This window comes from Pelophylax lessonae (genome assembly GCF_965119305.1).
Source record: "Pelophylax lessonae genome assembly, chromosome: 10".
NCBI lineage: Eukaryota > Metazoa > Chordata > Amphibia > Anura > Ranidae > Pelophylax > Pelophylax lessonae.
Genome location: NC_138777.1, coordinates 205,378,495 through 205,395,730, shown reverse-complemented (window position 1 = coordinate 205,395,730; position 17,236 = coordinate 205,378,495). Strand labels below are relative to the sequence as shown.

General features: G+C 47.6%; 1 protein-coding gene across 1 annotated transcript in view; it reads right to left on the bottom strand.

Annotated features, from left to right (window-relative positions):
* LOC309566025 (cocaine esterase-like) overlaps window positions 1-17,236 on the bottom strand; it is a gene marked incomplete at both ends in the record, with an annotated part of 44,007 nt that overhangs the window by 5,140 nt on the left and 21,631 nt on the right. The window contains 6 exons of the mRNA XM_082271044.1: window positions 168-315; window positions 2,277-2,354; window positions 12,807-12,947; window positions 13,299-13,394; window positions 14,845-14,958; window positions 15,471-15,624. Of these exons, the coding sequence (XP_082127170.1) occupies window positions 168-315; window positions 2,277-2,354; window positions 12,807-12,947; window positions 13,299-13,394; window positions 14,845-14,958; window positions 15,471-15,624 (731 nt within the window). The remainder of the gene's footprint in view (window positions 1-167; window positions 316-2,276; window positions 2,355-12,806; window positions 12,948-13,298; window positions 13,395-14,844; window positions 14,959-15,470; window positions 15,625-17,236) is intronic.

Genomic DNA, 17,236 nt, shown 5'->3' with positions numbered 1-17,236 from the left:
GCGTCTTGTCCATAAACTTGAAAATCAAACAGGAAGTCAGCTGTGCGCAGGTAAATTTGCTCCCCCCCAGGATCTCAAATCTGATGACTTCATAAAATATTCAGATACCACAATGTATGAGTCTGTCAGGTTTTTTGGTATTAAAATGATGACTGTGCTGGGCTCACCTCTGTGATATTTTGCCGTTTTCAGGGCCGGCATTACAAATACAAAGTCTCCACACAGGTCCAGGAAGCGGTTGCGGACCTCAGCGGGATCCGTCTCATCTCCCAAATATTCTTTGATCAGCAGCGGGAAAACAGATCTTAATGATTCCTGCAATGACAGAGATACGATGTTCATCATCAATAGAAATACTGCCATGCATACAACCAATTCTGACAGAACTAATTGCAGGCTATTTTTAGAAAATTCAGTTTATTTTTAGCCATAAATTAAATTTGGCAGTAACCAATCAGAACTCTGTAAGACTATCTCGGATTGGCTAAAGGTGATCTTTGATTGCCTGCTATGGTTTACTGTGCTTTCACCTTATCCCCGCTCTTCCCTGCCGGTCCTCCCCAACTATCAACTGACAACTTGGAAGAACTGGATGATGTACTGTGACTATCCAGCCTTACTAACCAGAATCCAGTCACATCAAAGTGGCCTGAGGCATACGGTACCTCATGGAACAGTGATGTCACTGTTTTTGCGGTCAGCCTACCATAAACATGAAACCTCTTTTGAGTCACTTATGTATCTCTTCAATAAATAATAATTTTTAAATTCTGCCAAAATGATTTTCTGGAATTAATCTTTACACTGAATTGATACAGACCAGCTGTAAGTCAGATCAGGCTTGCAGTGGGAGTGGCTGCTCCCCAAGTTGATTGTTGAATAGGGAAGGCACTCAGGAGGCCTTGCAAAGTGGTGACAGCTCAGAGTGGGTGTCACCAGTGTGTGATGTCACAAGTAGTCAGAGATCAGTCAGGAGGCGGGGCAGTGGCACAACTGCAGGATCTAATAAGTATTTTCGCCCTTCTGTCGCACTGTCCCCGCAGAGCCTGCTGAATAGTGACTCGACGGGCTCCCCTGATTACCAGCACACAGTTACCTTGAGATATAGTCCATGAATCCCTCCTTGCTCCTGATGGCTCATCACACAAATAAACAGTCAAGAGGTGTTGGTTTTTTGGTGTTTATTTGTAATTGAGATAGGAGAAGGGAATAGTGGGATACTTCGGCTGAACTATTCGCATTGGTTGAGGACTTCTATGTCAATTGGAAACAGCTAGGCTGCTTGATCCACACTGCCACAAATTTAGAAAGGGTTAAGTCTCTTGCTCTCTTTACTCTCTGACAAGACCACTTGGTGGATGATAACTTATCTTCAGGACACTGTCACTAGCATCCTCTTCCCACTGACACCCAGGCGCTGTCTATTCTAGGAGCAGGGGTGGCCCCCCTCAGGTCAGGCTCCTTGACACGAGATTCTGTACTCACTGAACTGCAGAGACAGATCCTCCAGTTTCTCCCCTCTCTGCCAGCTTCTCTGCACCTCTGGGTTCAGTTCCTCACCACTACTCTCCAGGCCCTCAGGACGACCCCCTGAGGCCGCATGGCACCTCTACAGAGAAGGAGGAGGCAGCCGCCCCCCCCCCTCCCTCCGGGACTCCGCTATCCAGACAAAAAGACCTCGAGCACATGTGCTCCTAGCTTTAATACAGTATCCCAACATGCACCAAGGCATTTTCCCTCTGCCAATCATCAGGACTGTATCAAAAGCCCATGCACACATTCGTCAGGGTTCCTTCCACTCTCCAGCACGTCTCCCTATTGGACCAGCGTGAAACACCCTCTAGACTGAATGAATGGCATCCTGAGCACAATTAGCAGAACTCACTACCAGATCCTGCTCTCTGGTAGGCAGAGAACAATATAGATTTACCTGCAACTCTTCTGGTAAGCAGACAGAGCTCAAACTATACTTTCCCACTAGCACCTACCTAGGAGGGTGCTACACTTCTAATGCTATGTGGGAGTCACAATACTAAGTGCATTATGGTACACATTGTCTGGCAGGTTAAACATATGTTCCGCCTGTGTGTTCTGCTGACTGTCCATTTAGGTACCATGAGAAAAGGAGAGCCCTGTGCTTCATTGTGTAAGTAGTCCAACTCTCCTTTCCGAGGTTTCAGATTTTGCTGCACAGATTAAAAGTGAAACAATGAAACAAACTAGGCAATGATCATTTACACAATGCACATTGTGGACGCACACAGAGACGATCTTACCAGTAGGAGGTTGCCGTGCAGCACAGTGGTTATGGCTTCTCTATTTATTCCTTCCTCCAATCCACTAATATTCATGGCCTGCAGGGGATGAGAAAAAACGGAATTTTTGTAAAATCTTACCTGTAAAATTCCTTTCTCTGAGTCCTCCGACAGTCGCCGCCTCTTCATATTCGTCACATATGGGGTATTAGACTTTGCTCCGAAGGAGTAGCTAGGCAACAGAATATGTTAACAATAAAGCTTTAACATATCCCACCCTCAAGGGGTGGTCCCCTCAGTCAATACCCTCCTACTTCCTGCAACCATATCTCAGTTTTAGTGGAATAGCAGTAGAGTATACATTCAAACCCCAAAAGAGGGGCGGGGGCGGCGACTGTCGGAGGACTCAGAGAAAGGAATTTTACAGGTAAGATTTTACAAAAATTCCGTTTTCTCTTACGTCCTCCGACAGTCGCCGCCTCTTCATATTCGTCACATATGGGGACGTCCCAAAGCAGTGCAAACATGAGGGGTGGGAAACGCATCCGCGCCGAAAGGCAACGCAGTCTCCACATCAAAGAAAGGAACCTTACCAAAGGAAGGAAACCAGCTGGGCAACAGCAAAAATAAGTGCTCAACAGGAGCAACAACCCAGGAAAAGACAAAAAACCAGGGGATACAAAACTTATCCCAACAGCCAGGAGTCCCCAACAAGGGACCCTAGGGAACAGCCGCACTAAGAACCTTGCGGCCAAAGGAAGCATCCGCCGATGCCTGAACATCTACTTTGTAGAATTTTGTGAAAGTGTGTACGGTCGACCAAGTCGCCGCCTTACACACCTGGGCTACAGAAGCCCCATGACGACAGGCCCAAGACGTACTCAGAGATCTAGTAGAGTGCGCCTTCACAGGCACAGGGGGAACCTTCCCCTGCAAGGCATAGGCCTGTTCAATGGTCTGCCTGATCCATTTGGCAATGGTAGAGGCGGAAGCCGCCATGCCCTTCCGAGGACCCTCTGGAAGAACAAACAAGGAGTCCGTCTTTCGAAAAGACTCAGTCGATTTAAGGTAAACCCTAATCGCCCGAACAACATCCAGAGAATGCAATCTCACCTCCTTTGGATGTTTAGGCTTCGTGCACAACGAAGGCAAAACAATATCCTCGTTAAGATGGAATTCCGAAACTCGTTTCGGCAGAAAAGAAGGATTAGGTCGCAAGACCACCTTATCCAAATGAACAACCAGGTACGGAGACTTGCAGGACAAAGCCGCCAGTTCCGACACTCTGCGAGCCGAAGTGATCGCCACCAAAAAGGCGACCTTTTTGGACAACATAGACAACGAGATCTCCCTGATCTGTTCAAAAGGAGCACGTTGTAACACAGACAGGACTAGATTCAAGTCCCAAGGGGGCAAGGGATCCCTCCTAGGAGGAACCAGATGCCGCACACCCTGAATAAAAGTGCCAACCAAGGAGTTGGAAGCCACGGGACGTTGAAACAGAACGGCCAGCGCAGACACCTGACCCTTTATCGTAGCCAGCGCCAAACGCTGATCGACACCCGTCTGAAGGAAAGACAGCACACGGGAAACCGAGTACGTGCGGGGTGAAAACCCCCTGGACTCACACCAGGCAAAATAGGCCTTCCAAGTACGGTAATAAACCTTTCCCGAGGAAGACTTCCTCGCGTTGATCAAGGTATGAACAACCTCTGGAGAGAGACCCTTCTCCTTCAGGACCTCGGTCTCAACAGCCAGGCCGTCAAAGCCAGCGACTGTAAAGCAGGATGGTAAATCGGTCCTTGAGACAGTAGATCGTCCCGAAGAGGCAGACGCCAGGGGGCGTCGACCGCCAGATTCACGAGGTCTGCGTACCAGGACCGGCGAGGCCAGTCCGGTGCCACAAGAATCACCGTGCTGCGTTCCGAGTGTAACCTGCGAAGGAACCGGGACAGCAACTGAATCGGTGGAAACGCGTACATCAGCCTGTACTGATGCCACGGGGCCACTAACGCGTCCGACGCGTCTGCCCGAGGGTCGCGCGTCCTTGCCACGAACCTCTTCACCTTGTAGTTGAGGCGAGACGCGAACAGGTCCACATCCGGAAGACCCCACTTCGCGCACAACATCTGGAAGACAGCCGGGTGGAGAGACCATTCCCCCTGATCCAGGGTCTGGCGACTCAGATAGTCCGCCTGCCAGTTCTCCACACCCGGAATGTGAACCGCCGTTATCGCCGGGACATGAGTCTCGGCCCAAGACAGAATGTCGGCCACTTCTCGAGCCGCTCGGGCACTCCTGGTGCCCCCTTGGTGGTTGATGTAGGCCACCGCCGTGGCATTGTCCGTCTGCACCCGAACCGGGCAGCCCTGCAGCCGGTCCGTCCAGCGATGAAGACAGAGCCTTATCGCACGCAATTCCAGAATGTTGATCGGGAGGGAAGACTCCCCCTCCGACCAGGTCCCCTGGGCGGACAGAACGCCCAGAACACCACCCCAGCCCGACAGGCTGGCATCCGTGGTGATTATCGTCCACGAGATCGGACGAAACGACTTGCCCCCGGACACCAACGGGGACTGGAGCCACCACAGAAGGTTTTCCCTGGTGCGATGACTCAACGAGATCTGAAGATCCAGAGATTGAGGTCGCCCGTCCCACTTGGACAAGATCTCCGCCTGGAGACCCCGCGTGTGAAACTGCGCGAAAGGAATCGCCTCGAAAGCCGAGACCATCAATCCCAGACATCTCATACACGTCCGCAGAGACGAGTTCGGAACGTCCCTGAGGGACCTGACTTCCTCCTGAAGAGTCCTGAGTTTGTCTTCCGGCAGGAAGACCCTCGCCTGCACCGAGTCCAGTATCATTCCCAGATAGGGAAGACGAACCGACGGACTCAGTGTCGACTTTGGAACATTTATCGTCCAACCGAACTCCTGCAGAGTTTGAATCGTGACAGACAGGTCCTTCTCCAGACCCTGACTGGTCGCAGACCGAATCAGAATGTCGTCCAGATACCCCAGGACAGAAATGCCCTGGGCTCTCAATAATGCCAGAACCGGTGCAAGCACCTTGGTGAAGACCCGCGGAGCCGAGGCGAGCCCAAAGGGCAACGCCACGAACTGGTAGTGATCCTCCGCAATGGCAAATCGAAGGTATCTCTGATGACCTTCGAATATGGGGATGTGAAGATACGCATCCTTCAAATCGATGGAGGCCATGAATTCCCCCGGAACCAGGGCAGCCACCACCGAGCGCAGGGATTCCATGCGGAACTTGCGAACCCTCACAGAGCGGTTCAGAGCTTTCAAGTCCAGAATTGGACGAACCTTGCCCTCCTTTCTGGGCACAGTGAACAGATTGGAATAAAACCCCCGAAATCTGTCCCGATGAGGCACCGGAACCACCACTCCCTGAGCCCTCAGGTCCCGCACCGCCAGGTGCAGATCCCGCAGGCGCTCCGGAGACAGTTGTAGATTTGAGGGAAAAAATCTGCTCTCTGGCCGAGAGAGAAACTCGATCTTGTAACCAGATCGAACGATTTCCAGAACCCATCTGTCCCGCACACGGGCCAACCAGGGCTGAAGAAAACCGAGCAAGCGTCCCCCCACCCCAAAATTGGGTGAGGGCGCCCCTTCAGGCCGAACTGTTATGGGCCGCAGGTCCGGATTGGCCGGACTTCTGTTTTCCAGACCAGGGTTTCTTCTGAGAGCCCTGGCCCTTGAACGGTTTGCCCTTGTAGTGCGGCCGAAAGGCACGAAAGGACCCCTGAGGGGGCCGAAAATTAGCATGCTTCTTCCCAGAAGCCCCCTTAGCCTTGGGGAAATGGGGCAAGAGAGTGCTCTTACCCCCGGTAATCCCCTTAATCAACACATCCAGGGACTCCCCAAAAAGGCGAGACCCATCATAAGGCAGATTGGCTAAGGTTTTACGTGAAGATTGGTCCACCGACCAACATTTCAACCAAACCAGGCGGCGAGACAACACCGCCACGCTGTGCACACGCGCGGCCAACGGAATCAGGTCCAGGTCCGCATCACACAGATACATGACACCCTGGTGGATCTGATCCACCATATCCAGGGTCGCCGCTGAGGCCGAATCGGCCACCAGGACGCGCCTAAGCATCTGCGTCCAACTTGCGATCGCCTGGGCCGCCATGAGAGAAGCAAACAGAGCCTTAAGCATAGAACCCGTAACAGAATAAGTATGACGGGCAAGAGACTCCAGTCTCCTATCCGTGGCATCACGGAAAATAGGGGATCCCTCTGCAGGGATCGCAGTGGCTTTGTTCAAAACCGCAATAGCATGATCCACTGGCGGAGGCACACACCACCGTTCATCAGTGGCAGGCGAGAAAGGATAACGCAGCTTGAATTTACTTGGTACCGCAAAAGGCTTGCGCAAATCGCGCCATTGGTCCTTAACAGCGCGCTGAAAATCAGCATTGCAGGGAAAAACCTGCGGCGTCCTGCGTTTTCTCTGCGTCCCATAAGCCGCCAAGGCAGCTGGGGGACACACCTCGTCCTGCAAACGTAGCGTCTGCTTAATGGAAGCAATTAACTCATCCATGATTGCAAGCTCTTCAGGCGAGCCAGGGGGAGAATTATCAACCCCCTCAACTTCAGCCTCTACCTCAGACCCCACTAGATCAAGAGAGGAGCGGGACCCCGATAGGGGGGTCCCCGCCAGAACAGCCCCATCACCTTCACCCTCAGAATCAGAGGACAGAGCAACTCTGGGCCGTTTAGTAGATTGAGCAGCCACCAGCATTTGCACCTGTGCAGCAAGGCCAGCCACAATAGTGGCCAAATCCCCCCCTGGGGGGGAAACAGCGGTCCCCTGGCTTTCCACCAATACTGTGGGAAACTTGCCCTCCTGAGAATCCATTGCCCCTGTATGCCAGACAACCAAGGGTTAACTGCCCCCTTACAGCAAGCGCGGCAAGCGCAGCCCACCGCACCACACTCAGGCACAATGAGACCCCCACAGGGAATATACAGACTGAATACAGGCAATGGAACACAGGAATAGAAGGATAAAACCTGAGGAGACTCCGCTGCTGCTGCTGCCTCGATCGGTGCTTCCAGGAGAGAGGAAGTGATGCTGCCAGGGCGCTCTATGTAAGCCTATGGAGGCTACAAGAAAATGGCCGCCGTGCATGTAAACCATGCGGCCGGAGCGGGCGCCGGTAAAATGGCGCCGTTTGGCGCCGAAATCGCCGCTCCACAGTGCATAAAATCACACACAAAATTATCCCAAAATATGGATACATGTTAGATCGCCGCAGCGATCGCTGTATATGCCCCAACATGCCATTAAAAACATGCCCCACAGCACACAGCTCCTCACACTGCCCAGCCTGACATACTCAGTGTCATACAGCTCCCCCCCCCCCTTGCAGCCCACAGCATGCAGCCGAGATATAGGGAGACAAGCAGTGTGATTAAAGGCAGGTTACACAGTCCCAGACTGAGACCCCCCCCAGACAGACAGGTCCCCACATAGATACACTTACCTCACATGGCGTGGGGAACCCGCACAGGCGAACAAGCCGCTGCACATGAGGCAGGGAGAGTCGCAAATCAAGACGCACACAATGGCGGTTCAGAAACCGCACAGCGTCCGGTGAGGTAGCCACCCCACCAATCATCCCTGCACCGAACAGGGATGGGTCGTTCACCGTGCCAGGAGCGTTACCTGGCTGAACGCTCGATGGCAGACTGGGAAGCCACTGACCCACGATCTGCGACCAGGGGGATCAGCCCGAGACCCAGTCCGCATGATCCTCTTCGTCCGAAGAACTAACTAATGCTGACAAAAATAACAGCTAAGTAAAGGTAGAGAGAAAACTCAAACAAAAATCAAAAAGAAGAAAGAGTCTGGGACAAAAAGTCCCAGCACAGAGAGAGCCAGCCACTCCTGACAAGCTAGACATTAAAACTGAGATATGGTTGCAGGAAGTAGGAGGGTATTGACTGAGGGGACCACCCCTTGAGGGTGGGATATGTTAAAGCTTTATTGTTAACATATTCTGTTGCCTAGCTACTCCTTCGGAGCAAAGTCTAATACCCCATATGTGACGAATATGAAGAGGCGGCGACTGTCGGAGGACGTAAGAGAAACAATTATTAAGGGTGAATTGAGGGCACGGTCCTTCACTGCAATGTCGGGCAGCGTGGTGCGCTGGCTGTGCTACCTGACATTGCAGTGTAATTCTGGCCGGTGTGCTGCGATACATACAATGCAGCATGTCTGGGCTGTCACCACACATTGTGTGACCTGGCCCCAAGAAGATGATTATAATGAACAATAACTTTAGTTGAAAAGAAACTTCTGAGGTTATGGGCCCCTTCAATTATTAAGGTTTAGGGCCAGTTCACACCACACAAAGGCAGTCCTGATCCATTCCAGATGCATTACTGTGTGCAAGTTTACATGCATTTTTAAAGCAATCCAGTGCTTTTATGATGCATTCTGGTGCATTTTTTCCCAGGCTAAGTTCACACCTATTTCAGTGTGTCTTCAGTATGCAGAAACACACTACAGCCCAGTCCATTTAACGACATTTCCTATGGGTCACATTCACATCTGTGAATTTTTAAACCGTGTGTTTTTGAAAAGTTCAGGGACGTTTTTGCAGCAGGTTGCGTTTTTAGTTCCATAGACTCTAATGGAAACACGCATCAAAAAAGCAGTCCTTGCATTTTTGATGCATTTTTTGTTGGTTTCTCCCGCATGATTACAGACACCTCCCAAAAACACAAAACGCATCAAAAAGGTATTTAAAAATGTTTAAACCCTGAAAAAAAAATGCAAAAAGCACAGAGAAAACGCATCAACTGCAACCTGCATAGGTGTGAACCTAGCCTTATGACAAGGGAAATCATATTATTTTCAATAGGACTTAGCACAGTGCGACTTTGGAAAAGGTTCCTTCCTGCACTAGATTCCAGAGGATTTCACCCCCATAGACTTCTATGTTATCTCACAGAAGTCGCATCAGCATGCATAAGCTATCTGACTTCCTGTTCCACTTTGATGGATGAGTGAACAGGATGAGTGTACTGCAGCTGCCACTGACCTGTCATTAATCACTTGTCTATCGGGCACTTTTACCACCTTCCTGCCCAGGCCAATTCTCAGCTTTCAGCGCTGTCACACTTTGAATGACAATTGCGCGGTCACGCAACACTGTACCCATATGACATTTGTTATCATTTTTTTCACACAAAATGAGATTTCCTTTGATGGTATTTAATCACCACTGGGTTTTTTATTTTTTGCTAAATAAACTAAAAAAGTCCAAAACTTTTGAAAAAAAAAACCTTTTCATAGTTATAAAATTTTACAAACAGGTAGATTTTCTCCTTCAAAGATTGGCACTGATGAGACGGCATTGATGAGGCTGCACTGATAGCAGCACTGATAGGCGCACTGGTAGGGGGCACTGATATATTACACTGATGAGGAGGCACTAATGGGCACTGACTGGCAGCACTGATGAGTACTGATAGGCAGCACTGATAGGTGACGCTGATGAGGAGGCACTGATGGGCTCTGATTGGCAGCAACAGTGGGGATTGTTGATCACATGATAAAGAACCGCCGATTGGCTTTTTATCTCGATCTGTGATCAGCTGTGTCCAGAGGACACAGTGATCACAAAGCGTGGCACCCGCACGCCGCAGTGGGCGCAATCATGGGAGGACATCATATGAAACCCTGGCCCGCCAGGCTGTGGTCGTCATTCGGCTATTGCGTGGTCGGCAAGTGGTTAAAGCGTACAGGACTTACAATGACTGAAACCGGCCAAATATAACTAAAAGACATTGAAAAACCGGTTGTCATTGTTTGTAATTTTGGCTGTAAAAGGGGCTGCTCAGTCCAAAATCCCCGGGCCCATTTATTGTCCCAGTCTGGGCCTGCCTAAGAGCCACTGTTTGTTCTGAATAAGGCTGTGAGTGTCCCAGAGGAGGAAGAGAGGAACAATTTCCTTATACTTTTGGCTGGTTTAAAGTCATGTCTGGTAAGCTGCCATCTATTGAATGTGTGTGAACACCATGGGACTGCATGCAGCACTGGCGGAAGCTCTGGAATACTGTTTCAAACCCCCCCCCCCCCCCCCCCCAAGTCTAAAAGGACTATTTACTATAATGACCCCTGGGCTCACTTTTATATGCACTTTATTTTGCTGGTCACATATTTAGGTCTGGCATCCCCCTCTTCTGTTTGGTTGGGATGCCTATGATCCTTTGTCATCACTGCTAGTTCACATAGTTTACATTTTTAAAGCACTGTGCACTTTTTTGTCATTATTTGTGAAGCTCTTCTCATCATATGCACTCTAGGACTGTGTTCCAAGATGGATTCTTAATTTTTTAATTTCTGATCTAATGTCATCATTGTTTTTTTATATTGCACTTAGCACTGTTCACTTTATATATTCATTATATTAATATGTTTTGTCAATCATATGCACTTTATGTACCCTGCACACATCTGGTATCATTTCTGGTAAGAGAGCAGGAGCAGGTTTTTGTTATTATTTTTGAATATTTGGTATTTTTTAGTACTTTGTCACCTTATCCTGTTTCCTGGGGAAGCAGGAAATCAGGTATAATCGCATATATTATACCTCATTTGCATACATAGGGAAGCGCACTAGCACATACACTCTTCATTTTATTTTCCTTAGTCCAGGGACTTCTAGTTGCAACTCCAAAGAGAGTTAATGCATGCTTTACATTTTGCAAATTCAGCAGTTACGTGTTTTGCCAAGCGTATGTTGTGCAACAAAAGGCGCTACAGTCATGCCAAAATGAGCACTGAAAAAACATGCAACGCTCCACAACTGCAAAGATTCTCAAGCTACTTTTGGGCGTTTGTCGCTCATAGAGCAGCCCATTTCATGTGAAGCAGAAAAAAATGGGCAAGCTTAGTTATTTGACAGTAAGGGAAGAAGGAAAGCCACTGGAGGCAGTGTGATGCTTTATCTAGTGCAGTCCATGCCTCAATGGGTCAGGGCTGTTTTGGTGCCAAAAGGGGGAAATACTCAATATTAGGTGGGTGGTCAAAATATGTCATCCACTTACCGAATGCCCCATAGCAGATATGCTGCTATAGGGCAGCCGTTCTGTGCAGAATCACGTATGAATACATGATTCAGCACTTCCTGGTAGGGAGCACGCACACTGCTTCTGCTGTGATTTGTCATTGCAGAAGTCGATTAGCAGGTGCCGGCCAATGTATGTCCGCCGGCACCCGTCGATCATCTGGAACAGAGGCTGGATGTACACAAGGCAGAGCTCTATCCTTACAAGGGGGGAAGTGATGGATTTTCTTTCCCTGCAATGAAGGAAGTAAAATCCATCCCTTCCCTTAGTAAAAGCAGCACATACAGTACGCAAAAACTTTGGCTAGGCATACATTTAACCCTTTTATAGCTCTAGATGTTTAACCCTATTCCCAATCAGTGTCATTAGTACAGTGACAGGTGCATATTGTTAGCACTGATCACTGTATTAGTGTCACTGGTTCCCACCAGTGATACCGGTGATCCTCTACTGAGTCGTTCTATTGAGGGTGGAGGTCGAGCTTCCTCCAGATGGGTGGTGGGAGAGGATACACCCCTTGCCCCTCCATTAGGTGTTTATACACCATTGCTCTTATAGATCCGTTAGGCATGTCCCAATTGGGTCCACTTGTTCGGGTAAGCCCCCCGTCTTGTTGGTGGTGATGAATTTCTTCACAGTGGGGAATTTTAGTTGTGGGTTTTGGAATTATCCTGTAGCCTCTCAGGTCGAGATTTGGAGATTTGGGTTTCACACACTTATTTGGACTTTCTATATTTATGGACTGCACAATTCTCTACACTTTTGTGTTGATATGGCACATTCATGTTGATTTGTAGTGTTATTAAGTTCACCTTATCACAATTTGTTTTGTTTTTATTATGAATGTATTACCACTAACACATGTATATCCCAAATATATGTGGAGGGAATAGTTATCACTGATATCTAATTAAAAATTGTTTGACACTAATTGTGTTTTCATAAGAGTTTTTCAACTATTGTGATTTCATTTATATCACATCATTTAAAACACGAGTGACATTAAGACTTAGCGCTGCACATATTGTTATATAAAATTTTATGTTGGTACAGTGTCGCATAACCGCACAATTGTCAGTTATTAACCCAATGCTGTATCACAAAAAATGGCCTGGTCGTGAAAGGGGGAAAATCTTCCGGAGGTCAAATGGTTTATATATTTTTTTTTTTTTCGCTTGTGTCATAGTTACACATTATACACTGTGATAGCCCTTCTTTTTTATTTGGTACAGCGGGTGATGGTTTTATTATATATAGAAAGCACTACATTATTTTCTTATTATGTTACATAACATTATTATTTAACAAATAGGCATTTAATATGGTGCACCCAGGACACTGGACTCAAAGCATTAAATGGCAGAATTCCCTTTTACAAACTCATAGAGCCACCCACAATCTATGATATCATTGGTGCTGTATGGACTATGTCTCTTACCGCGGGGAGAATCCAGCCGAATTCCTGCTCCGCCACACCCGTTATAAACGGAACCGGATTGTTTTGTTTTTCCGCCAATATCTGCTCTGCGGGTTTTGGGAGGAAGACGCCATCGACAGTAGCTGGGGGAGCCAGAAATTTCTGCAGGGACAGTAAATAGAGGAGTTATTCATGAGGGAAAGGCAACCCCAGAACATGCTGAAAAATATCACTATCGTTTTTTTTGTGGATTTTAAGGGTGTAAGGGGCTTTAAATGTCTGCTCAGGGTATGGAAACTCCTCTCACCCTCTTGTGACAATAGATATTGAGGCAAGGATGAACCACAATGTAAACTTTGCTCTTCATATCTGCCAAGCGCACTTCAGCGGAACAGGAAGACTGCCTACACTAAATTTAAAAAAAGGCCAAACCTCCGAGTGATATCCATTGGGTTTGGTGTCACGGGCAGTTTCCATCTATGAAGGAACATTATATAGTTGAATATACGGTACCATCGCAGTAATTATGGAAAGGATTTCCTCTTCAGATTTTGCCTTCAGACAATCCACCAATGACGCCACATCACAGCCAGAAGTGTTGGCGATTATCTGCAACAATAAGATGGCGTCTGATTACAGGAGTGCCAAGGTGTTACGTCATTTCTGAATAGGTGAAAATTCTCCTCTTAATGTAGATCGTTTTGGCAAAATTAATAAAAATTTTCATCATCTTACCAATAGCCTTCCTGCTGCAAGCTTTCCTTCCCATCTTCTCATCTCCACCCTCTCTTCCCACCTAGTCATCTCCACCCTCTCTTCCCACCTCCTCATCTCCACCCTCTCTTCCCATCTCCTCCTCTCCACCCTCTCTTCCCACCTCCTCATCTCCACCCTCTCTTCCCATCTCCTCATCTCCACCCTCTCTTCCCATCTCCACCCTCTCTTCCCATCTCCTCATCTCCATCCTCTCTTCCCGTCTCCTCTCTATCCTCTCTTCCCACCTCCTCATCTCCACCCTCTCTTCCCATCTCCACCCTCTCTTCCCATCTCCTCATCTCCATCCTCTCTTCCCGTCTCCTCTCCGCCCTCTCTTCCCATCTCCTCCTCTCCATCCACTCTTCCAGTCTCTTCTCCATCCTCTCTTCCCAGGGCCAGATTAACGTAGGGGCTATTGGAGCTGCAGCTCCAGGCCCCTACCTTTATATAGGCCCCGGGTTGGCCATATTCACTGTTACCGCTCTTCTGTCACTTGTAAACACAGAAGTCTGGCTTCTATGCTCGCTTCCCCAGGCAGCTCCCTCAAAACCTCCCCACACAGCACGAAGGCCGGACAAGGAGGGACAGTTGCAGATGCATGGATGTGTTTATGGGCTTCAGAGACAGCATCCCATGTTGAATTAGGCACGCATGGCTGCACCCTTCCTCCTCTGGGTGCATGCCAAGGCACGGCCCTTAAGGCCCTTCAAAATCCTCAGCACCAAGCCCATGATGCTCTTAATCCGGCCCTGTCTCTTCCCATCTCCTCATCTCCATCCTCTTTTCCCATCTCCTCATCTCTATCCTCTCTTTCCATCACCTAATTTCTAACCTCTTTTTTTCTTCTGATAATCTGTATCCATTTCGTTCATCTGCTCATCTCTATCCTCTCTTCATCTCTTCCCATCTACTCATCTCTATCCTCTCTTCCCTCCTTCTCCTAATATACAGTATATACACTACACACATACATACATGTGTCTGGTAACATTCCGTACCCTTCTGAGATTATTCAGGCATGTACTCCACCTGTGATAATCTGACACTCTGTTGGTGACACTGCGTGTGACAGTTCTGTGAGAGCTGCGTCACATTCTAATCCATCATTCGGAGACATATACAAATTTGTTGCACACTCTGACATTTGTCACACTGCAGAGAGACAGACATCTGCACAGTATCTATGACGCGCTCTGTATGACCTCACCCCAATTGTCTTTCAGTAACAACCAACCAGGTGATTTCACAGCTAAGAAACATTCTGTACAGATATCACGTATTCGCCATCAGCGCTGGGACTTACATTACGCACAAAGCTGGTCTCCTCAGCAGACTTGGTGATCAGCCCCGGAACAAGAGCCACACCACTCTCAGCAATGGCTCGGTGAAACAAACCCTTGGCTAGTGGGGACAAGGCCTGTCAGGGAAAGAAAAGACGAGATTAGTTACAATGTTTCACACTGAGGAAACTGTATATTCAAGAGAACCTGTCAGAACAGAAGAATGAGAGCCAACATTGGTGACTTGTCTGTAGTGCAGGCTCCAGGGCTGTCTTTCTCATCCTTGCTCCAATGTGTTAAGGAAACTAGTACAGAGAAAAATATGAAGGCTGGTAATGAGGACCTCCTTAGGAAAATGCTAACTTCTTGATTGTTTGTGCTCCAGATACTTTGAGAAGCTGCCCTGAACCAGCATAAAGATCAGAATATTGACTTCAGAACTCCTCATCTGCATGCTCCAGGGCAAAGACTTGGAAAGTAATGAAGCCATTGGAACAATGTGACTGCATCCAGGGATCGCGTTTTCAGAAAAGAGGATTAGGATGACGGTTTTAGGGCTGGTATTTTTTAAAACAAGTCAGAATTGCAGGTGTCCACAAATTGATTTCATTTCTTTGATCCGATAGAAAAAAAATAATTGTATACTTACCAATGCAGAGACACTGATCCCACCAGCGGACTCTCCAAATACTGTGACGGAGTCTGGGTCGCCCCCAAAATCTGCAATGTTGTCTTTCACCCAGCGAAGTGACTCCACCTGATCCATGAATCCGTAATTTCCTGAAGCTTGGCTGTCCCCGGAACTAAGAGATGAAAAACATAAGTCATATGACAAGCCTATACAAAATGGACTTTTAGAGGAAAGCCACATCCCTAATGTCTCCTTCTTCCAGGAGTCATTATTATTAATTTTATTTTTTACAGCAGATACATTGATGACATCATTGTCATATGGGATGACCCTCCATCTATTATCAAGTTGTTTGTCCAACACTGCAACAGTAACAACCTAGGTTTATCCTTTACACATGTCTCAAATCCCACCACATTGGTTTTCTTAGATCCTGAAGTGGGTCATATGGATGGAAAGATTATTTCCAAAACACACTTCAAGCCTTCCTACATTTCTAAAGTTGTCATCATCCGAAATGGGTTAATACATCCCAAAAGGACAGTTTCGTAGACTTCGTACTTTAGATGAGGAATATATTAAAGAGTAAAATCCTAAAAAGAGAAGTTCTTGGATAAGAGCTTTAATCTGGCCCGGATAGAGCAAGCTTTTTTAAGAATGCCAGTTATTCCACCCTCAAGGTCCCAGAGATAAAGTTACAGCTGTCCCTGACATCACGTTTATTACTCAATTCAATAATAAATACAAAGAAATGTTATTTCTTTGTATAATTGCAAAGATAATTATTGCACTCCATTGGGGAATCCTCCTCAAGGATTCAAAACTAGGGCCCGTTATCCCAAACAGGCCTAGATTTGTATACAGGAGGGCACCAAATATTAAAAGTGTTTCAATGTAAAAGTGCAAAATGTGTAAGGTTGTACAACATCACCAATAGACCTTTCAGGACATCTCGGATAGGACCTACCAAATTATTTCCTTCTCCACCCGTGCCACTGGGAAATGTGGTATATTGCCCTGGGCCACAGCATATGAGGAAGAGGCACGGCCTCGAAACGCGTCAGCCCTCTGCTTCCAGTAAAGACATTGATCCTCTGGCAGGAGGCAGGTGTATGGAATTGATGTGCCTGAATTTCACGATTGTTTGTGAGTAGCTGATTTTAATTTTTATCCAAATAAACTCGCTGAGGATAATGCGCTAGGCTGGTGCGCCCTTTTTTTTTGCTTTGTATCCACAGCATATGCCTGCCTCCATCTGGATCTTTGGGAGCTGGAGGTGGTGTATAAGTCATCTTTGTATCTCAGCCATGCAGCCGCCTAGCTGAGGTACATTGACGTTGTGTTTGTGATCTGGATGGGTGCGATGGAAGAGCTGACTCTATTCCTGGCAGAGCTCAATAAAAACAACTGTAGTATTAGATTGACCCATGTGGTTGGTCCTGTAACTATTCCCTTTCTGAATGAAATAAAAATGGAAATATGGAATAAAGCCCATTTTGCAAAAGCACTGCAATCACCTAGGATCACTTTTCAGGAGCATTCTGGTTGGCCAGTTCCTGCGGGCTCGCAAGAACTGTACCCTGGATGATAATTTTTCAGACTGAGACACACAAAATGTATAGCAGGTTTAGAGAGACAGGCTATTCCCATAAAATAATTAGGAGGGCCAAGAGAAAAGCCTGGGTGGGTAAGAAAGACAGTCTGATTAGTCCATCTTCTCTACCGAAGGCAGTTGATGCCAAAAAGGCTTCTGTCAGGATTACAACTAAGTTTGGCTCACAATG